Raw genomic sequence first — 24,618 nt, forward strand, 5'->3', positions numbered from 1 at the left:
ACAACATATTTTTTTATCAGTTACCATAGCAATGAACTTTAATTGGGCCAAAGACCATTTAAAAGTGCATTCTGTAGAGAAATAGCAGCAGCAACAACAACAGCAACGAAAAGCAAGGCGAGAAAACACCCAGCCAATGTTGAAAGCCAACTGCAGTGAAAAAAAGGAAAAACGTTTCATTAAAACAAAATAGTGCTTCCCCTCCCCATCCCCCCATTTTTCAAAACTGTGCGGCAACTGAAGCTTGGGATGATGGTAGGGTAGAGGTGGGGTGGGCCCGAAACACTAGCAACAACAACAATTAGACTGCTGATAAAAAAAGGCATTGTAATAGAGTAGCTGCTATAAATGTGAGGGCCATTGCTGTCGTTGTCTAATGCAAACACACACACAGACACATCAACAGTTACATATGTACATTTCCCGAAAACACACACAGAGACATCATTTTCTAGGGAGGGAGAGAGAGAGGGAAAATAACTTTAATTCTGAAATTAGAAGCAAATAAAACGGAAAAAAATTTTTGTATTGCATTTTACAATGCTGACCTACTGTTAAACGCAGCGAGCGGCCCTACAATAGAGTGCTGGTTCCGAGCAATGTGTAGGGCAAACATTCGGAGCTATATATTTTTGTTATAGATAACAAATGGGTGGATTTATGGCTGTCATAAAAATATGGGTTTAATAAACTTTATAGTTATTAAAAATTAAAATAATAAACACATGCATCGCGTATCGGAGTCAAAGCAGGTTGCTGGCAGAAAAATTAAAAATTTTTTTTGAAGAATTATATCGTGTTTTAAAGCAAATCTTTCAAGGACCATTGACCATTGTGGACTTAAAAACAGTAAAAAAAACTGTTAGTTCGGCCGGGCCGACTTTTGAATACCCTCCACCATTTGGAAAGAATTTGGCAATTTTCAAAAAAAAAAAAAAAATCCCTTAAAAATTCTGTTAAAGTCTTAGAAATACCGAATGTAGCCGTTATATTAGGGTCTATACGACGACGTAGACCTGCAGAGGCAACTTTGTCATAAGCCATTAGAATATTCAAATACGAAAATTGCAAAAAAATAGGGTGAGTAATATTGGACTATACGTCCCGTTATATTGGGGCTATACGAAGACCTGGACCTGCACAGACAATTTTCTGTCATAGGCTGTAGTATCGACTACGAACTTCAAATACCAAATTTGAAACAATTCCGGTGAATAATGTCGCTAAAATCAACAAAGTATCGAATATCGGTAGGTCCCGTTATATGGGGGCTAAACGAAGATATGGACCTGCACAGACAATTTTCTGTCTTAGGTTGTAGTATTCATTACGAATTTCAAATACAAGATTTGAAACAATTCCGGTGAATAAAGTCACTAAAATCATCAAAATACCGAACATCGAGATGTACCGTTAAATGGGGAAAATACGAAAACGTTGACCTGCACAGACAATTTTCTGTCATAGGCTGTATAATCCATTACGAACTTCAAATACCAAATTTGAAAGAATTCGGGTGAATAATTCGCTAAAATGAACAAAGTATCGTATATCGGTAGGTACGGTTATATGGGAGCTTAACGAAGACGTGGACCTGCACAGACAATTTTCTGTCTTAGGCTGTAGTATCCATTACGAACTTCAAGCACCAAATTTGAAACGATTCCGGTGAATAATGTCGCTAAAATCAACAAAATACCGAATATCGGGAGGTAGCGTTATATGGGGGCTATACGAAGACGTGAACCCACATGGCTCATTTTCTGTCTTAGGCTGTAGTATCCACTACGAACTTCAAATTCCAAATTTAAAACAATTCCGGTGAATAATGTCGCTAAAATCATCAAAATACCGAATATGGGGAGGTTCCGTTTTTTGGGTGCTATACGAAGGCCTGGACCTGTACAGACAATTTTCTCTCTTAGGCTGTAGTATCCAATACGAACTTCAAGTACCAAATTTGAAACAATTCCGGTGAATAATGTCGCTAAAATCATCAAAATACCGAATATTGGGAGGTACCGTTATATGGTGGGCTATACGAAGATGTAGACCTGCACATTCGAATCCATTACGAACTTCAAATACCAAGTTTAATTGAATGAAATCAAAAAATGACGGATCAAATCTTAGAATAAGTTTGGATTTCTTTGAATTGGTCACCTTTGGCACGAATTATGGCCTTCAAACGGCCAATGAAACCGTCACACACTGCCCGAATGTTGCTCTGCGGTATTTTGGCCCAATCCCGGTGAAGCTTGAGGTGATCGACACTTTGGTATTTTTTTAGTGCCACCCTTCCTTCCCAAAATACTCCAGACACAATAGTCCAACGTATCCGGTATCCGGAGATTTTGGTGGCCATTGTGCACTGGATATGAATCTCATAACCATTCTTGGGTGTCATGGTGCTGAGTCCTGTTGGAATGTCCAAATGTTTGCGCGCCCGAGGCTTTAATACACCCTCCAGAATATTTTCGCGATAATATTTGGCATTTATTCTGATGCCACGGTCGTTTAATACGAGCGGAGAGCAACCATCGGCTTTTATGGCGGCCCACACCATCATCATGGCCGGCGCTTGAGTTCTGCTGGCCAACCGAAGGTTCACATTTTCAGCTGACCTTTTTGGCAAGTAAACACGATCATTTTGTGCCCAAGGCTTTAATACACCCTCCAGAATATTTTCGTGATAATATTCGACATTTATTCTGATGTCACGGTCGATTAATACGAGCGGGAGCGACCATCGGCTGTTATGGCGGCGCACACCATCTGGTGGCCAACCGAAGGTGCACATTTTCAGCTGACCTCTTTGGCAGTAACCACGATCATTTTTTTGTTTACAAACTGCTGGACAATGAATGTTTTCTCATCGGAGAAAACCAAATTCAGCGGTTCACCACTTTTGGCCAAGCGAAGCAACTCTTTAGCCCTTATGAGTCTATTTTCTTTCTGTTGCGGTGAAAGTTCTTGCACTTTTTGGAATTTCAATGGCTTTACCCCGAGCTCCCCCGATTTTTCAATATTTGCCAAATGGAATATTGCGATATGTTCAGCTCACCAGCCATTTTTCGGCCACTGTGAAGCGGAATTCGATCAAGTCGCTTCTTTAATTTTCGAACCATTTCTGCTGATGTTGCTGTCCGTCCGTCTGTCTTGCTGGTGGCGAAATTTTCGCAAAAATATTTTATTGCACAGAAAGAAAAAAGACAATCCGATTTTCTACAACTTTGCAAATCCCAATATTTGTACCAGTACATGGCAGCAGTCTGAAGTTGATTGCAGTTTTTTCATCTCAACCTGTAAACGTGGATTTTTAAAATAATTTTTTAAGACCATAAACTTGAGTTAGTCAAAAGAAATGTTTAAAGCCATAAACGTGGACTATTTGAAATAATTTCAAGGACTATCTCAACAATAAGCGTGGATATTAAAAACAATTTTGTGATGGGCTATCTCAAACATAAACTTTGATTTATTAAAAGTGGTTTTCCAGCCAAATATAAAGAAATCACCCTATCCCGCTTGAATTCCATCACGAATAACATTTTTCTGGAAAATTCTCTCAAAAAATGCATTTGTACGCTTGTAAACAATATAATGAGCTGTCTCTGGAATAATTTTAACAGCTGTCGGACAATTGGCTTAGAAATGACAACAGTCTGAATTTGGCTGCAATTTTTTCATCTCACCCTGTATATCCTCTGTAGCCATATGGCTGAGGGTATAAAAATCCTTAAACCATATAATGGTAGACCAAATTTCACAAAGAATCGAAATTAATAGTTCTCTTGGCCCTTAAAGCTATTCTTTTAAATGATCTAGATTTGTGGTTTTCATTGTTCTTGAAAAATTCTTTTCAAAAATCATCGACCGTGCCTATGTTTGAAGTTTTTCTAAAAAATTAATAATTTCTGGTCTATTGTTCCTTTTTACAAAAAATCAATGCTAATAATGATGGTACTTTTGGCTCTTAAAAAATATTTTTAAAAATTCGAATTTATAGCTGTGATGATCGCTGGAAAACATTTTTAAGAAATTATGAATTATATCTCTTTTATTCTTTCCTTTTAGATCTTCAAGTTGGTGACTCTGCCTGGAATTGATTTTTTATTTTGTTATTTTTTTATTTAATTTTTTTATTTTATTTATATAATTTTTTTATTTTATTTATTTTTTTTTTTCTTTTCTTTTAAAAATCTTGGGGAAAATTCTAGTTTAGGCTTCCGGTGGCACTTAAAAAAATTCTATCGAAATCTGCAATACTCTCTGAGTCCCCAAATGATTCAATGAAAAACCCTCTTAATATCTTAATTATGACTCTTTTGATCCTCGAAAAAAAAAAAAAAAAAGAATATATATATATATATATATATATATATATATATATATATATATATATATTTTTTATTTTTTTTTTTTTTGGCGACAATATATATATATATATATATATATATATATATATATATATATATATATATATATATATATATATATATATATATATACATATATATATATATATATATATATATATATATATATATATATATATATATATATATATATATATATATATATATATATATATATAATCACAATTTTCAGACTTACCTCGTACTTGCAGTTAATTGTCTATCCGTTTTCTTTATTATTGATATCGTCTGTCTGTGTCCTGTTCGTTCAACAGCAGCTGTTCCTTGACAATAATGTTCAAAATCAAGTGTTAAAGGTTTTCTAGATTTTCGTGGAAATTCGCTGATTATTGAGTTGGACAACGAAGCATTTGGTATGTTATGGGAATACAATGCGTTATATTTGGTTTGGTTCATCAACAGGATAATACTATTTGGGGAACTGAAAGAAACGGAAAAGAGAAAATAATTCAATATTGTTACCAAAATTATTCAAATGTTTTAAGAACTTTTTTATGTTATTGATATACAAAAGGAAATTATAAATTAAAATTACACAAATCGCCTTTTGAAAAATAATTTAATAAAATTAATTGCTGTTTTTAGTTTGTGATTTAGAAAGGAAATGTTAGATTATAACACTTTTTTAATTTTTCTCAATAATAACGGGACAATCCAACAGATGATGAAAACAGAGCTGAAAAGAGAAGGCCCGTGTATCGGTATTTTAGAAGTTTACCACCTACCGATACCAGCTCCTTCTTTCCACCTCATATACAATTAGTGAACTCTTTGACAAATTTCAAAATTCCATCTCTATCGGTCAAAATTTAGATATAGCTCCCATATATATGTTCGTCCGATTTGCCTTTTATTGTGCACCAAACGTGTAATATCAGGCCGAATGGTATGAAATTTTGCACATACAACCAGATTAGGCCTGAAAATAAATAGGCCAAATTTTAACGAAATCGGTTCAGATATAGCCGTAGCTCCAATATATAATGTTCATTCGATTTGTTATTTTTGTCCTCCGCAGACGTAATATGCAGTCTGTAACAACAATATTTGGGGAAATATATCAAATGTAACTCAGAAATACCTTTGCAAAATTTTATCGAGATTGGTTCAGATTTGGATATAGCTCCCATATATAACTTCGTCCGATTTATCTTTGATTGTGCACCAAACGTCTAATATTTGCCCAAATGGGATGAAATTTGGCACTTACGGCCGAATTGAGTGTAGAAGGTAGTATGCCAAATTTGGTGAAGATCGGTATATATATTGTTCATCCGATTTGTTGTATTTGTTACCCACAACCGTAATATGCACTCCATAACAACGATATTCAGGCAAATATATCAAATACAGCTCAGAAATATCTTTGCCAAATTTTATCGAGATCGGTTCAGATTTGGATATAGCTCCCATATATATCTTTATCCGATTTCAAGTTAATTGTGCACCAAATGGGTTATGCAAGTCCGCAATTAAAAGATACAAATGTTTCGGCATATTCAGTCCTTTGAACTTTAAATTATATTCATAGCGTGTATAAACTTTTAATTGTTATGCGGAGCCCTACTAAATTAGCAAGGTGGTGTAGGGTATCATAAAGTCGGCCCCGCCCGACTTCAAGACTTTCTTTACTGGTTTTAATTTAATATTTAAAAATTTTATTTATATTTTTGCAAACATTTGTACGAATAAAAAGTTCGACAGCGCCATCTCTATTAAATATCGCACACTTTATCTATGAATTCATCTGAATTTTATAATTATCCAAGACGTGATTTTAATATACCCTTCACTATAGTATGGAGGGTATATTATGTTTGTCATTCCGTTCGTAACACCCCGAAATATACATTTAGACCCCCAAAGTATATATATTCTTGATCAGCATAAAATTCTATGTCGATTTAGCGATGTCCGTCCATCTATCTGTCTGTCTTTCTGTGGAAATCACTCTAGCTTCCAAACGAAATGAAGTAGGTTGATAAAACTTTACTCAAATGTGTACTATGTCTGCAGGACTTTTGGTATTCACATCCACGTTTTGGTATAGCACCCATATGACGGTACCTCCCTCCCAGAAATGTTTCAAATTTGGTATTTGAAGTTCGTAATGAATACTGCAGCCTAAGACAGAAAATTGTCTGAGCACGTCTTCGTATAGCCCCCATTACCATTATTTGCCGGAATTGTTTCAAATTTGGTATTTGAAGTTCGTAATGGATACTACAGCCTATGACAGAAAATTGTCTGAGCTGGTCCACGTCTTCCTATAGCCCCCATATAATGTTACCTGCCGATATTCGTATTTTGAAAGTTTTAGCGACATTATCGTTTCGAATTTAATATTTCAAGTTCGTAATGGATACTTTAGCCTATGACATAATATTGTCAGTGTAGGTCCACGTTTTGGTATAGCCCCCATATATCAGTATCTCCCTATATTCGGTATTTTGATGATTTTAGCTACATTATTCACCGATTTTTTTCAAGTTTTGCATTTGAATATAGTAATGGCTTATGACAAAAGTTGCCTATGCAGGTTCACGTCGTCGTGTAGACCCTAATATAATTTTTCGGAATTTTTAAGATTTTAACAGAATTTTTAACGGATTTTATTTTTTTGTTTTTGAAAATTGTTAAATTCGTTCCAAGTGGTGGAGGCTATTCAAAGTTTGGCCCGGCCAAACTTACAGCTTTTTTACTTGTTTAATTTGTAGTTTTTTTAGGTTATGTTAATATAAAGTATTGGAAATGCAGGTATATTAAATATTTGTACAAAAATTCAGATTCGGGGAAATTTTTGGTATTTTTTCGTAAATTTGTATTTTTTCACAAATTATAAAGATTCAAAGATTCATTTTTAAAAATAGCATTTTTCACAAATGTTTTTTTTTAGTAAAATATGTCTTATTTTTGTTTACTAGCACTAAGTGGAAACTGAATGTCTTGATACCGAGACTCAAAAGATTTACAAATAAAATTATAATAAATTCTTGTCATTCGTTGAATTTTATCAAAAAAGGTAAATAAATAAATAAAATAATAATAATAATAATAATAATAATAATAATAATAATAATAATAATAATAATAATAATAATAATAATAATAATAATAATAATAATAATAATAATAATAATAATAATAATAATAATAATAATAATAATAATAATAATAATAATAATAATAATAATAATAATAATAATAATAATAATAATAATAATAATAATAATAATAATAATAATAATAATAATAATAATAATAATAATAATAATAATAATAACAACAATAATAATAATAATAATAATAATAATAATAACAACAACAATAATAATAATAATAATAATAATAATAACAAAAATAATAATAATAATAATAATAATAATAATAATAATAATAATAATAATAATAATAATAATAATTTTAATAATTTTAATAATTTTAATTTTTAATTAATTTTAAATTGATTAAATTTTTTAATTAGTGTTTGTCTTTTATATTTAATATTACTCCTTCATCGGAAAGTATTTATTTCAAACTTTCTACTTTCTAACTAAAAAAAAGTTGAACAGCGCCATCTCTATTTGAAGTCACACACTGTATCAGGGAGTGCACTTCAGTGCACTGCATTTCAAATTTCAACGGTCATACGAATTTCCAATGCAACTCTGTCAGACTGTGGCAGTACAAAATATTAACGCTTGGTGGTGTTGTGGTGCAATGAAAATTGGCGCAAAATGATAGTTTTCTTTTTATTCCCGAACAGCAACACAGCAAAAAAATGAAATGAAACGAGGGGCAGAAGACTGCATTCGAATGCCTGCACACACGCACGCACCCTGCCAACTACAGTGTGTGCTTGCAACTCTACCCCGGTCATGCAATGCACAAGTGACACCATTGAATTACTGGGAGAGTGAGAGAGAGAAAGCGGAATGTTTTGATATTTGGAACATATACAAACATGTGGACGTTCAAACTGAATCATTGGAATGATATGAAATGAAATTGAATGCGGAAGTGTATGGCTGGCTGTTTGGTGTGTAAAAGATGGCTGGCATGGAAATTCTTACGCGAAAGCATGACTAACAGCCATAGCCACTCCACGCGCACACACACACACTCCCATGCCCTGGCAATGTTGCAAACCAGACAGTCATTCACACAGCATTGTTTTGCCGCCATCATTAAACAATGCACTCACTCACTCACCAACCAAACGCAACTCACACAATCTACATACACACACAAACACACACCTTTAGATGTGGGCTTTCTTCTGTGGGTTGTTGACAGGCCGGTTGTTGCACCATGAAAGCAAAACACCAGTCACAGCCAAACATCGCAAAGCGGAAATTATTGTGGCTGAATAAAAAGAAAAACAAATTCACTTTCGTTTGGAACACTCAATCTCTTCAGTCACACAAAGAGCAAGAGAGATATGGGAGTTAAGCAATATATGTTCTCTTTTTAAGAGAAGAGAAATTGTTAGTTTCGTTTATACCAAAGAGTAAAAGAGTTGTGAAATGCATTATTTTTTCACATTGCTCTGCCTATGCTTTGTTTTTCTTTAGAGGTCGTTGCTGTTTGATTTTGTTTTGCAATTGTCTCTTCCTTGTTAGTCGGCTGGCAGCGGGTATTGTTTATGGTTGGTGTTGTTGCTACTGTTGTTGATGGTGTGCATGTGTTGGGAGTGCACATTGTGTTGTGAGTTTTTCTGTGCCAAACCGTTTCATTAACCCCATCATTGACTTGAACAGAATGAACTCAGAATGACGACACTCGAAAGGTCATTCAAGTGTGTGGTTTGCTGCGACATGCTTCCTCCACACCACATCCCTTAGGCATACAATGGAAATGTTGGCCGTTTGAGTAAATGGATTTAAACAAGGGGGACATTTTTATGAAATTACTTTAAATTTTGGGTATTATTTGAAGAACATATTAAAAGTCTGGGGGAAAAACTAACTAATTTCGGAACCTAATAATTATTTGCAAAATACCTTAGAAAGTAAAGCATACTTTTAGGCGTTTATAACAGATTTAAATTAACCTTAAGTCAGCTTGCAGATGCCTAAAAACATAATAAAAATGGTATTTTTCCCCTCCTGATTTTTTTATACCCTCAATATAACGGCTATACACGAAGGCGTGGACCTGCATAGGCAACTTTTGTCATAAGCCATTAAAATATTCAAATACGAAACTTGAAAAAAATCCGGTGAAAAGTGTAGGTAAAATCATAAAAATACCGAATATGGGGAGGAACCGTTATATCGGGGCTACACAAAGACCTGGACCTGCATAGACAATTTTCTGTCACAGGCTGTAGTACCTATTAGGATGTTCAAATACGAAATTTCAAACAATTTCGGTGAATATTCCACCTGAGATAGTCAAAATGGTAGATACTGATATATGAGGACCCGGACCTGCATAGAAAACTTTCTGTCAAAGAATGTAGTATCCATTACGAACTTCAAATAGCAAATTTCGAACCATTCCGGTGAATAATGTCGCTAAAATCATCAAAATATCTAATATCGGAAGGTACCGTTACATCGGGGCATCATAGGAAGCCGTGGGCCTGCACACGCAATCTTTAGTTATAGGCTGTAGTAAATATTAGGAACTTCTAATACGAAATTTCAAACAATTTCGGTAAATATTGTAGCTAAAATCATCAAAATACCGAATATAGGGAGATACCGATATATGGGGCCTATACAAAGCCGTGAGCCAGCATAAGCAATTTTTTTGTCATAGGCTGTGGTACCCATTATGAATTCTAAATACGAAATTTGAAACAATTCCGGTGAATAATGTGGCTAAAATAATCAACATACTGAATATCGTTAGGTACCGTTATATGGGGCCTATACGGAGGCCAGGACCTCCATTGGAAATTTTCTGTCACAGGCTGCACCTATTAGGAAATTCAAATAGGAAATCTCAAACGATTGCGGTGAATATTGTATCTAAAAATCGTCGAACTACCGAATATAGGGAAACATGAGACCTATGCGAAGACCTGGACCAACATAGAAAATTTTCTGTCATACGCTGTAGTAGCCATTACGAATTCCAAATACGAAGTTTAAGACAATTCCAATTTTAAGAATTTTATACAATTCAAATTTTCGAATAAGTTTAGATTTGTTCAAATTGGCCACTTTTGGCACGAATTATGACCTTCAAGCGTCCAATGAAACCGACATACGCTGCCCGAATGTTGTTCTGCGGTTTTTTTGGTTTATTCCCGGCGAAGCGCTTGCTTGAGGTGATCGACACTTTGGTATTTTTTAAGTGTCAACCTTGCCATTTTCAAAATACTCCCGACACAATAGTCCATAAGATTGGTATGCGGAGATTTTGTGGCCATTGTGCGCTGGAAATGAAGCGAGGAACCTCATTTTGAAACCATTCTTGGGTGGCACGTGCTGAGTGCAATGGTGTTGATTCCTGCTAGAATGTCCAAGGTCTGCGGCCAAAATGTTTGCGTGCCCAAGGCTTTAATGCAACCTCCAGAATATTTTCGAAATAATATTCGGCATTTATTCTGATGCCAAGGTCGATGCCAAACACGAGCGGAGAGCGATCATCGGCTGTTATGGCGGACCACACCATCACCATGGCCGGCGCTTGAGTTCTGGTGGCCAAACATCTTGCGAAGGTGCACATTTTCAGCTGACCTCTTTGGCAAGTAAGTACGATCATTTTGTTTGTTTACAAACTGCTGTACAAAGAATGTTTTCTCATCGAAGAAAATCAAATTTGGCAGTTCCGACTTTCAGCCAAGCGGAGCAACTCTTTAGCTCTTATGAGTCTATTTTCTTCTTCTTGCGATGTAAATTCTTGCACTTTTGCAATTTCAATGGCTTTACCCCGAGCTCCCCAATTTTTCAGTATTTGCCGAATGGAATATTGCGATATATTCAGCTCACGAGCCATTTTTAGACCACTGCGACGACACGGGTTTCGATCAAGTCGCTTCTTTACTTTTCGAACCATTTCTGCTGATGTTGCTGTTTTCTTCCGTCCACTTCCTACGCTACCAGTATCACGGTAACGGTAACGATGGAACGAGACACAAAAGATTTATTCATATTTAAATGCTGGAGTGCTGTAACGACAGCCAGTTGTGGTTTTCCAGCCAAATATAAAGAAATCACACTATCACGCTTGAATTCCAACACGAATAATTTATTTTCTGGAAAATTCTCCGCAAAATGCTTTTGTACGCTTGTAATATATATAATGAACTGTCACTGGAATAATTTTAACAGCTCTCGGACGAGTGGCTTAGAAATGACAGCAGTCGGAAGTTGATTACAGTTTTTTTCATCTCACTCTGTATGTGGGCCTATACGAAGACGTGGATTTGCGTGGACAATTTTCAGTCATAGGTTGTACTACCCAGTAGGAACTTCAAATACGAAATTTAAAACAATTCCGTTGAATAATGTCCATTTACGAACTTACCCTGCCATACTGGCAAAATACATACTTGTGCAAAAATTTAGCCTTCTATCTCAATTCGTTCGAAAGGAAGCTAAATAGGCTTAGAATTTTACGGTGATCAAAAAAATATATACTTTGTTGGGTCTAATATGAGTACTTCGAGAAGTTACAAAGAGAATTACAAAGTTAATATACCCTCCATAGAATGTTGGAGGGTCTAGAAAACATATACCGAACTAAAACCTTAGGGTTAGGTTAGGTTAAAAAGAGGGGCGAAGCAATTCGCCGCATTCAATGTTGGGCATACACTTAAGCCAGTATAGGCCTGTTGTGCGCTCTAAACTAAGGGTTTTTTTTTTTTTTTTTGAAGAAGAAGAAGAAGTAGACTGGCAGCTTACGGTCAGTTATACATATTTGAAATTCAGTTGCCTTTATGAAATTTCCTAGCTGTCTTATATCATTTACCATGGTCTGATTAAGGTCTGGTATGAAGTCGTTCCCTAAAAATTGGGATCCGATATTTGCAAACGATGGGCATTGACAGAGAAAATGTTCCAATGTTTCGTCATCTTCCCCACATGCCCTGCATATGCTGTTATCTCCACATCCTATCTTGTACAGATGAGCTTGTAGGTCCAGGTGCCCCGTAAGGATGCTTGTTACCTCACTGATCTCTTTTTTACCTAGTAATAAAAAGTTCTTCGTTTTTATCTCATCGGGATCGTCCACGGCTAAACAATAAAACAATAAAAAGAGCTTCTATTGATCTTCCAAGATTTTTTGATTTGCATATTTTCAGAATCTTTTCTTGAATTTGTTTTTTTTTTTTGCCACAATATTTACAAATATTTCCCATTTTCACAACAACAATGCAAATCCCTTCGCCTTAAATTTCGTTTAATTTTCGCAATGTGAACTCCTTTGTTTAATTCAGCCATCCACCCGCAATTATGTACATTTTTGTTTCCACCACACAAAAGAAGTTCATAAAATTTTTGCCATAAATGTCAATGGGAGACACTAACCAGACAACTGAATTTCTTTTGACCACCCATAAAGGTCATAAAAGTTTGTTGCTTTTATTCTAAACAATAACAAAGAGCGCGACAACACACCGCAGGTGAGAAAGCAGCAGCAGCAACAACAAAAAAAAACAACAAAGAACTGAACAAAAATTGCAGTGCAATCCCCCCACAACAGCATTAAAGAGAAATAACGCTACGAGAGACAGAGAGAGGGAGAGACAATTTGCCAAGAGAACACCCCACCTAAACAAGTGTTGAGTAATAATGGCAAATTATGCCGGCATGCACAAAAGCAAAACCTCCATTACAAATGACAACCAGCAGCAGCAACAGCAACAACAAGAAAAACAAAATCGAAAACATACAAATTGCCCAGCCAGCGTGCTGGTATTCTCAACGCCAGCCATTCGGAAGAGGAAGCCTAAATTTAGCAAATATGAATTTGTCGTTCGTCGATTGTGCAAGCTATAAAACGAGTTGTATAAGACGTCGTGTTCGTGGTCGTCATCGTGTGGTGGAGATGAGTTGTGTGCCAAAACAGAGACACACTGTGAAGAGCAAACACCCCGGTTGAAGGAGTCCACCGAGTTGTGTGCGTGTGTGCAAGTGCGAGTATGATGACGATGACACTGTATAGGCGAGCCTTCGTGGTTTTCTCGTCTCTTGTCGTTGTTGTTATTATTGCCAAAGAGTCAACGAACGACCGAAAGCGGTGAATGCACCAAGAAAAGTGTAAACAAACCACACAATGCAATGTATTATGCATGACGACCATTGCAATAATGCAGCAGAGATGCCAGATGTTTCTGCCGTTTATTAAACATGTGGGTAAATATGAATAATGATGGGTCTTTACGGAATTGCAATACTGCACTGCATTGACGGTACAAAACAATCGCAATTTTCTGGTAACACTGCAACAGCCTGATGTTCTAAAAAGCAACTATCAAACATACAGAAAGAGATGAAAAAACTGGAACCAACTTCAGACTGCTGTCATTTCTAAGCCCCTCGTCCGACATCTGTTAAAATTATTCCAGTGACAGCTCATAATATTATTTACAAGCGTACAAAAGCATTTTTTGAGAGAATTTTCCAGAGAAAAAGTTATTGGTGATGGAATTCAAGCGTGATAGTGTGATTTCTTTATATTTGGCTGGAAAACCACAAGTGGCTATCGTAAGAGCACTCCAGCATTTAAATATGAATAACCATTTTGTGTCTCGTACCATCGCTCGTTACCGCGATACTGGTAGCGTAGCCTGACGTCAAGAAAGTGAACCGAAGAAAAAAAGCAATATCTGCAGAAAAGGTTCGAAAAGTAAAGAAGCGACTTGATCCCAAACCCGCGTTGCAGTGGCCGAAAAATGGCTCGTGAGCTGAACATATCGCAATATTCCATTCGGTAAATATTGAAAAATCGGGGAAGCTCGGGGTAAAGTCATTGAAATTCCAAAAAGTGCAAGAACTTACACCGCAACAGAAAGAAAATAGACTCAAAAGAGCTAAAGACTTGCCGAGAGTGGTGAACTGCCGAATTTGGTTTTCTCCGATGAGAAAACATTCATTGTCCAGCAGTTTGTAAACAAACAACATCGAGGCAATCGTGTTTACTTGCCAAAGAGATCAGCTGAAAATATGCACCTTCGGTTGGCCACCAGAACTCAAGCGCCGGCCATGGTGATGGTCGCCATAACAGCCGATGGTCGCTCTCCGCTCGTATTAATCGACCGAGGCATCGGAATAATAGTCAAATATTATCGCGAAAATATTCTGGAGGGTGTATTAAAGTCTTGAGCACTCAAACATTTTGGCCGTAGACCTTGAATATTCTAACAGGACTCAGCACCATCGCACTCAGCACGCGCAACCCAGGAATGGTTACAAAACGAGGTTTCTCGCTTCTTTTCCAGCGCACAATGGCCACCAAAAATCTACGGATACCAATCCGTTGGACTATTGTGTCTGGAGTATTTTGGAAAGCAAGGTTGGTACTAAATAATACCAAAATTTCGATCACCTCAAGCAAGCGCTTCGCCGGGAATATGCCAAAATACCGCATAGCAACATTCGGGCAGCGTGTGACGGTTTCATTTGCCGTTTGAAGGCCATAATTAGTGCCAAAGGTGACCAATTCGAACAAATCTATTCTAAAATTTGATGCTATTTCCGACACTTTTTGCTTTCATTCAATAAAATTAAAAAAAAGTTAAGAAATGGCATTTGACTTTGTCGCAGTTTTTTATCTCTCCCTGAATAGGTCCACGACATCGTATAGCTCACATACAACGGTAACCAAGAAACCTTAACCCCCTCCCCCCTTTATATTCGACATTTTGACAATTTTAGGGATATTATTCACCGGATATGCTTCAAATTTCGTATTTAGAATTCGTAATGGGAACTGCAGTCTATGACAGAAAATTTTCTATGCAGGTCCGGGTTTTTTGTATAGGCCCCATATATCAGTATCTTCCTATATTCGGTATTTTGACTATCTTAGGTAGAATCACCGGAATAGCTTCAAATTTGGTAGTTGAAGTTCGTATTGGATACTACAGCCTATGACAGAAATTTGTGCAGGTCCATGTCATCGTATAGTCTCAACATAACGGTACATCCCGATATTTAGTATTTTGATGACTTTAGCACAATTTGGAATTGGTATTTGAAGTTCCTAATGGATACTACATTCTACGACAGAAAATTTTCTGTGCAGGTCCGGGTCTTTTTATATGCCCCATATATCAGTGTCTCCCTATATTCGTTATTTTAACTATCTTAGGTAGAATATTCACCGAAATTTATTGAAATTTCGTATTTGAACTTCCTACAGCCTGTGTCAGAAAATTGTCGATGCAGGTCCAGGTCTTCGTATAGCCCCGATATAACAGTACCTCCCGATATTTGGTATTTTGATGACTTAAGCGAAATTTTGTATTTGAAGTTCGTAATGGATACTACATTCTATGACAGAAAATTTTCTATGCAGGTCCGGGTCTTTGTATAGGCCCCAAATATCAGTATCTCCCTATATTCGTTATTTTAACTATCTTAGGTAGAATATTCACCGAACTTTATTGAAATTTCGTATTTGAACTTCCTACAGCCTGTGACAGAAAATTGTCGATGCAGGTCCAGGTCTTCGTGTAGCCCCGATTTAACGGTACCTCGCCATATTTCGTATTTTTATGATTTGAGTTACATTATTTACTGGATTTTTTTTTTCAAGTTTCGCATTTGAATATTTTAATGGATTTCAACAAAAGATGCCTATGCAGGTCCACGTCTTCGTATAGACCCCAATATAACAGCTAATAAACCAAATAAAACTTCTCTTAAAAGTGTAAATTACTCGGAAATGTTTTGGAAAAATATTTTTAGAAATTCTTAAAAAAATCACATCAGAACTAATTTTCTTCGTTTGCCTACGCCAAATCACGAATTCACAACCTGCGGATTTGAGGTAGGATGCGCACACTCTGTGCCGACGTTACACATTAATTGGTAGTGAAGAAAACAAGTTAATTTGCTTTGAGTATTTTTTAGGAAGGACCCATTATTTTCAGCCTACTGTTAGTGCAGAAGGCTGTTTGCTTAAATTTTATATTAAAATCGAGTTTTTGGCCCCTCAAATTTTTACTGGCTTGTTACCCAAGTACCCATCCCAATTCCAAGATCTGGCAACACCCATTAAAATTTCTTACAAAACAGCTCTCTTTCATTAAGTTGTTGGGTCGTCGTATATAGGAAGTTTGTTATACCGTTTACAATGTTTGGATTTTCCGAAATTTACACAGACAGACCTTCACTTGACGTAACCATATGGCAGGATTTTTATGCAATTCCATAAAAGATAGTCTTAGCGGCAATAATTCAGCGAACGAAAAGAGCCAACATCTCCTCAATAGGGAGCAAAGTAAAAAAGGGAACATAACCTTGTTGTTTTTATTATGTCTGTAGGGAAGTGAGTGAACTCCCACCATCTCCTCAATAGGGAGTAATGTAGAGAGAGAACACAACCTTGTTGTTTTTACTATTTTTGTAGGGAAGTGAGTGAACTTCTTTTGTTACACCTCACCAAAGAGCCGAATAAATTGCATGAATTTGCCATTTCTCTTCTCTCAATGAGAGGTAGGAATGCATTTCTCTTTTCCCCACAAAAAAAAAACTAAAAACTCTGTGCCAGTCCTCATGTTGTTATGGCTGGGCGCGCTCTCTCCCTCTCGCTCTCTTTACTTGGTATTGTATTATTGCTGTTGGTGTTGCTTTTGCGGTCGTTGTTTTCCTTGCACTCGTGTTATGTTATGTTTCTCGGTATATAGGATAACGACCATCAACGACCCCAAAAATGTTTTGTCACGTTGCCAACAAATCCCCAACAACAAAAACAAGACTGAATAACAACTGATGAGTGTGGTTGTAGGGAGTAGGAGTTTAGGAGAATTTTAAACAGCAGCAGCAACAACATTGAAATGAACTCGTGCACGATTGTTGTATTGAAGTATGTGTGTGTGTGTAAGTGTTTGTGTTTGGTATATGGCACATCACAACGTCGTCGTCGTCGCCGTCATCATCATTGATTTTTGTGTGTAAGTAAGGGATAAAGGAGCCAACGACCCCTAAAAGAGAAACAAGGAGCCTTAGACGTTATAAATGGAACTCACAGCAGCTGTATATTAAATTTGGTGTGTGTGTGTTGAGTATTTTATATAAAAAGGTTACAATTTTGAATGGATGTTTCAAAAAAAAAATGTTGGGTCTCTTCACACAAGGCCCTTGTTGGTGGGTTTCCCGAGAAAGAAAAGCTCCTTTTTCTAACACACATCCCTAACAACAACTACGACAATGAAAAATATATTTCGGATTCATGTTTTGAAAATGTAGGGTTTTCCCTAAGTTGTTGTTGTTGTTATTGCTGCTGATGATGTCGAGGTTTGTGTGTTTTTTTGTACTTTGCCAGTTTGTTGAACTTTAGACCTCAGGGTCGTTTACGGCCATTGAACTTTTCTCTAAAGCAAAAGTAATGGCATGTTTACATATTGTCGTCAACTGAATAGTAGGTATGTGTGTGTGTGTATTTGTGAATATGTATTAGTGGTTGAGTTTTTGTTGTGTTATTTTTAAGGCTATCACAACACCAGGTAAAGGGAGGGCATTCCATTGGCCTGCACAACTCCAGTTTTATTGATTGGTCATAATGTGAATTCAAAATTGTCAAGTGGTCTAAATTGAATTTTCAATTTAAAAGGGCAATTATAAGGCCTCATTAGTAAAAAGTATTAAAATTTAGAAAAAAGAAGTACAAGACGCTATCTTGAGGATAACTTGATTGTAGAAGACCTATGGAAGGTATTTTATCCACAAAAGTCCTAAAATTTTCTTTATACTTTTAAAAGACCTTCACAAAATGTTCTTAGGTTCCTTTTTTCGGAAAACTTTAGGGTTTTAGAAGAAAAAACTCATAAGAGCTAAACGTAGAGGTCCCGCAAATTTCGAACCTGCGAACCTAGGTTCCTTTTTTCGGAAACTTTAGAGTTTCAGAAGAAGAAAAAACTCATAAGAGCTAAACGTAGAGGTCCCGCAAATTTCGAACCTGCTAAGTACAAAGAAACAAAAAGAAACTACACATCGCGGAAGCAAGAAGAGTACATTGGAAGAACTGAAAACTGTAATGTCGGTATATGGACCTGGAGATCGCTTGAAAATATTTGAAGCAAAATTTTCACCTCAAAACTTGTCCAAAAAAGAGGACGAACTCGATAAATGTTAAATACACTGGAATCGAGGGGGACAGCTATACTCATCCCAGAAGAAAGGAATTAATGGGAGCTAAACGTGGAGGTCCCGCAAATCTCGAACATTAGCAAAATTTTCCCATTATGAAGCCTCAGAAATTGCCCCAAAAAAAAAGAGGACACACTCGAAAAATGTCAAATGCACTGAAACGAAGGTGGAGAGCTATACTTATCCCAGAAGAAGGAAAATAATGGTAGCTAAACGTAGAGGCTCTGCAATTCTCGAACATGCTCAATATAGGTTTATATTAAAGTCCTACCAAATCGCCATACTTGAAAGGAAGAGAGGAACTGAGAATAAACATAAACCTAGATCCATTAAGCCTTGGATGACGAAGAAACTGGGAGGTCAACCCCTAGCAAATGAAAAGGATAACGAAACAATATTTAGTTAGTACTTTGTTTTCGACACGCCGAGTATGAACAGGAGATCCGATCTCTAAATCCACCAACATTTCCATACTCTTTACGACAGAATAACTACAAACGGCAGTTAAAAAAATGGAAAAATAACAAGGAACCAGGGTCTCAATTCTTGTTCTTTGAAAATGTGATATGAAAACTTGTAAAATGGAGAAAAAAGTCCAATGAAAAAAATACATACAGGGTGAGATGAAAAAACTGCAACCAATTTCAGACTGCTGTCATCTCTAAACCACTCGTCCGACAGCTGTTAAAATTATTCCAGTGACAGCTCATTATATGGTTTTCAAGCATACAAAAGCATTTTAGTGAGCATTTTCCAGAAAAAAAGTTATTCGTGATGGAATTCAAGCGTGATAGTGTGATTTCTTTATATTTGGCTGGAAAAACACCAGTGGCTATGGTTAGAGCACTCCAGCATTTAAATGTGAATAAATCTCATGTGTCTCATAACATCGCTCGTATACCGTGATACTGGTAGCATAGCCTGACGTCAAGGACGTCGACGGAAGAAAACTGCAACATCAGCAGAAATGGTTCGAAAAGTAAAGAAGCGACTTGATCGAAATCCTCGTCGCAATGTACGAATAATGGCTCGTGAGCTGAACATATCGCAATATCCCATTCGAAAAATATTTAAAAATGAGCTCGGGGTAAAGCCATTGAAATTCCAAAAAGTGCAAGAACTTACACCGCAACTGAAAGAAAATAGACTCAAAAGAGCTAAAGGGTTGTTTCGCTTGGCCGAAAATGATAAACTGCCGAATTTGGTTTTCTTCGGGTCCAATGAGAAAACATTCGTTGTCCAGCAGTTTGTAAACAAGCAAAATTATCGTGTTTACTTGCCAAAGAGATCAGCTGAAAATGTGCACCTTCGGTTGGTCACCAGAACTCAAGCGCCGGCCATGGTGATGGTGTGGGCCTCCATAACAGCCGATGGTCGCTGTCCGCTCGTATTAATCGTCCGTGGCATCAGAATAAATGCCGAATATTATTGCGAAAATATTTTGAAGGGTGTATTAAATCTTTGGGCATGCAAACATTTTGACCGCAGACCTTGGACATTCCAACAGGACAAAATGAAGTTCCCGCTTTATTTCCAACACAAAATGGCCACCAAAGTCTCCGGATACCAATCCGTTAGACTATTGTGTCTGGAGTACTTTGGAAAGCAAGGTTGGCACTAAAAAAATACCAAAGTGTCGATCACCTCAAGCAAGCGCTTGACCGGGAATGGGCCGCAGAGCAACATTCGGGCAGCTTGTGAACATTCGGGCAGCTTCGCCAAATTCGAGATCGGTTCAGATTTGGATATAGCCCCCATGTAAATATATAAAATTCGATTTCGGTTATGTTATATTTTTAGGTCCAATATATATATTTACATCCGATTTTGTATTTATGTCCCCCTTAAAATTCTCTCCAAACAATGATATTTGGTACCAACTATGAGCTGGATCATACAAATACCCCTGATAAATTGTATAGAGATTGGTTCAGATTTCGATGTAGCTCCCTTGCTAAATCTAATTATTATTATTATTATTATTATTATTATTATTATTATTATTATTATTATTATTATTATTATTATTATTATTATTATTATTATTATTATTATTATTATTATTATTATTATTATTATTATTATTATTATTATTATTATTATTATTATTATTATTATTATTATTATTATTATTATTATTATTATTATTATTATTATTATTATTATTATTATTATTATTATTATTATTATTATTATTATTATTATTATTATTATTATTATTATTATTATTATTATTATTATTATTATTATTATTATTATTATTATTATTATTATTATTATTATTATTATTATTATTATTATTATTATTATTATTATTATTATTATTATTATTATTATTATTATTATTATTATTATTATTATTATTATTATTATTATTATTATTATTATTATTATTATTATTATTATTATTATTATTATTATTATTATTATTATTATTATTATTATTATTATTATTATTATTATTATTATTATTATTATTATATTATTATTATTATTATTATTATTATTATTATTCTTATTATTATTATTATTATTATTATTATTATTATATTATTATTATTATTATTATTATTATTATTATTATTATTATTATTATTATTATTATTATTATTATTATTATTATTATTATATTATTATTATTATTATTATTATTATTATTATTATTATTATTATTATTATTATTATTATTATTATTATTATTATTATTATTCTTATTCTTATTATTATTATTATTATTATTATTATTATTATTATTATTATTATTATTATTATTATTATTATTATTATTATTATTATTATTATTATTATTATTATTATTATTATCATTGTTGCTATTATTATTTACATTGAGGGTATGACATAACATGTGTCCGCTGTCATTTTCACACATTGTTCTAAACCACAATTGTTTATTCGCGTAGACTACAGCACCGCCTGCCCTAACCCCCCCGGTATTATCGGCGTTGTTAATGCCATTCATTGTTGCTTTTGGTGTTGTTGAAATGACGTTTTCGGTGCACTATTAGAAAATGCATTGTCGGAGGTTAGTTATGCAGAAAAAGAGGCAATAAGAGAGAAAAATAATAAAACTACAATAACAACAGCAACAAAAACTAATACAAAATGCAATCTACAATGCCATCGCCATCGTTATTTTGGTTTGGTGCCGATGGCATTTGTTATTGTTGTTTTATTTGTTTGTTTGTTTCAATTTTGCGGTTGGGGTTGGGTTCGTTCGAATGATTGGCGTCGTTGGCTTTTGTTCAGGTTCCCTCCTCAATAGTATTTTTGTTGTAGGAGAACTTACAATGTCGCCAGAGAGAGAGAATTGCAGAGAGTTGCCTGAAAAGTCGATGGATATGAATTCAATGGAAATCTAATGTGATGAGCTCCTAATAATGTTGTTGACATTCTGTCATGTCCGTCTGTCTGTCTGTCGCTCATCTCCAACAAATAAATGTCTACAATTATTTTTCAAATGTGTAGACAAGTCGCATTTACATATCTGCCATGGGGGACTTGTGTTCGACGCCATCTCTAGACACACACACTTCCATTCCCTGTTCTATGTTGCCATCTAACCAATGTCGACCGTATATCAGCAAAAATGAGCAGTTTTTCCTGTTGCCAATGCTATTGTATTTTGTTGTTGTTTTGTAAATTAATTTTAATTATTTTTTTTTTGCATTTTGCTCTCAACCGATTACATTATAAATGAGCTATGAAAACAAGCAATTACTGGGATGTATGGCTGAGGAAATCAACTAATTGCTAAGTAGTTTGAAGAGTGGGGGTCATGTTTTCGTTAGGAAAATTATTTTAGAGAATATGTTATCTAAAAATAATCGAGCTTGGACTGAGAGGGTCTAAGGAGCGAAATTACAAACTTAATATACCCTCTATAGTATGGTGGAGGGTATACAAATATATATATTATAAGGACCAAAAGATCAACAAGGACCAATGGCCGACAGGTGTTTTTAAAAAAAATTATTCAAGGACTTGCACTGCCATAATCAGGTATTTTTCAAGGATCAACAGGGCCATAATCGGATTTTTTTAAATTATTTCAAGGACTTTCCGGGCATTATCCTGGATTTTATTAAAGAACCAACAGCTACAGTTGTGGGTTTTTTAAAACCAGCATTCCAAGAACTAACAAAGCCATTATTCAAGGACTATTATATCTACTATTCAGGATTTTTTCAAGGCCTTTTATACCTATTATCGTGGATATTTAAAGTAATTGACAAACTTTATATACCCTCCACCATACATACAATGGAGGGTATATTAAGTTTGTCATTCCGTTTGTAACTCATAATTTTAGACCCAACAAGGTATTTATATTCTTGATCAGCGTAAAATTCTAAGGCGATTTAGCCCTGTCCGTCCGTCCCTCTGTTCGTCTGGTGTAATCACGCTACAGTCAAAATGAATAAAAATAGGAAGCTCAAATTTTGCACATATCTGTCTTTTGTCTACAGGCAGGTCAAGTTCAAAGATGGGCTACATCGGTCCACGATATCGTATAGCCCCCATATAATGGTGGTACATCCCGATATTCGGTAATTTGATGATTTTATCCACATTTTCCAATGGAATTGTCTGAGGAGTTCCTAGTGAGTACCTTATCCCTTGGAAGAGAATTATCTGTATAGGTCCACGATATCGTATAGCCTCCATTTTGATGATTTTAGCCACATTTTTCAACGGAATTGACTGAAATTCTACACAAGGAGTTCTTAGTGAGTACTTTACCCCCAGGCATAGATTTGTCTATATAGGTCCACAATATTGCATATCCACCTTCCGATATTCGGTATTTTTAAAAATTTTCAGAATTTTTAATGGATCTTATTTTATTTATTTATTTATTTATTTTTTTTTTTTTTTTTTAATTTCCTAATTTGTTCCAAATGATGGAGGGTATTTAAAGTTCGGCCCGGTCGAACTTACTGCTTTCCTTATTGTTAAAATAGATTTTTTTCCGAGATTTCTTACAAGGACAGTGCTATAATCGTGGATTTCACAACAATTACTTCAAGGACTTTCAGAGCAATAATTGTGAAAATGTTAAAACGATTATTTCATGGATTAACGGAGCCACAATCGTGGGTTTTTTAAACCAATATTTCAAGATCTAAGGAAGCCATTATTCAAGGAATCTCATTGCTGTAATTGTAGATTTTGTTGAAAAATAATTTAAGGCACCAACAGGGCCATAATCATGGTTTGTTCAAAAATGAAAACAAGGATTAATAAATCAATAATCGTGGATTTTTTACAACATTTATTTCAAGGAACAACAATGTCATAATTGTGAATTTTTTAAAACCTTTAATTTCAAGGATCTCAATCGTGTTTTTGAAATAATTATTTGAAGGACATTCAGGCATAATGTGGGATTTTTATTTGAAGGATAAACAGCCACAAATTTGCAACAACAAAATATTAAAAATATTTCAATGAGTAGCACAGCCATAATCATGGATCGTTTTAAATCAATTATTTCTATGATAACTGTTTACTTAAAGGACCAACAGAGCCATAAATCTGGATTAAAAGAAGTAAATAAAAACTTTAAATTCGGTCAGGCCGATCTTTGAATACCCTCCACCATTTGGAACGAATTTGAAAATCTTCAAAAAAAGAAAAATAAATAAAATCCGTTAAAAATTTTGTTAAAATCTTCAAAATACCGAAAATTTGAAAATTTGAAACAATTTCGCTGAATAATGTCGCTTAAATCATCAAAATACCGAATATCGGGAGGTAACGTCATAACAAGCACAACGCTCATAGCAAGCTACAAGCTCATAGCAAGCTCCAAGCTCATAGCAAGCCCCATGCTCATAGCGCTTTGCCACACCCAGCAATCAAACTTTCTCCCGACAGCAACCCGA

General features: G+C 35.0%; 1 protein-coding gene across 1 annotated transcript in view; it reads right to left on the reverse strand.

Annotated features, from left to right (window-relative positions):
• The window catches only part of LOC131800885 (uncharacterized), a 303,657-nt gene that overhangs the window by 200,205 nt on the left and 78,834 nt on the right, over positions 1 to 24,618 (reverse strand). The window contains exon 2 of the mRNA XM_059118741.1: positions 4,618 to 4,860. Within this exon, the coding sequence (XP_058974724.1) occupies positions 4,618 to 4,860 (243 nt within the window). The remainder of the gene's footprint in view (positions 1 to 4,617; positions 4,861 to 24,618) is intronic.

The sequence above is a fragment of the Musca domestica genome, unplaced genomic scaffold (genome assembly GCF_030504385.1).
Source record: "Musca domestica strain aabys unplaced genomic scaffold, Musca_domestica.polishedcontigs.V.1.1 13, whole genome shotgun sequence".
NCBI lineage: Eukaryota > Metazoa > Arthropoda > Insecta > Diptera > Muscidae > Musca > Musca domestica.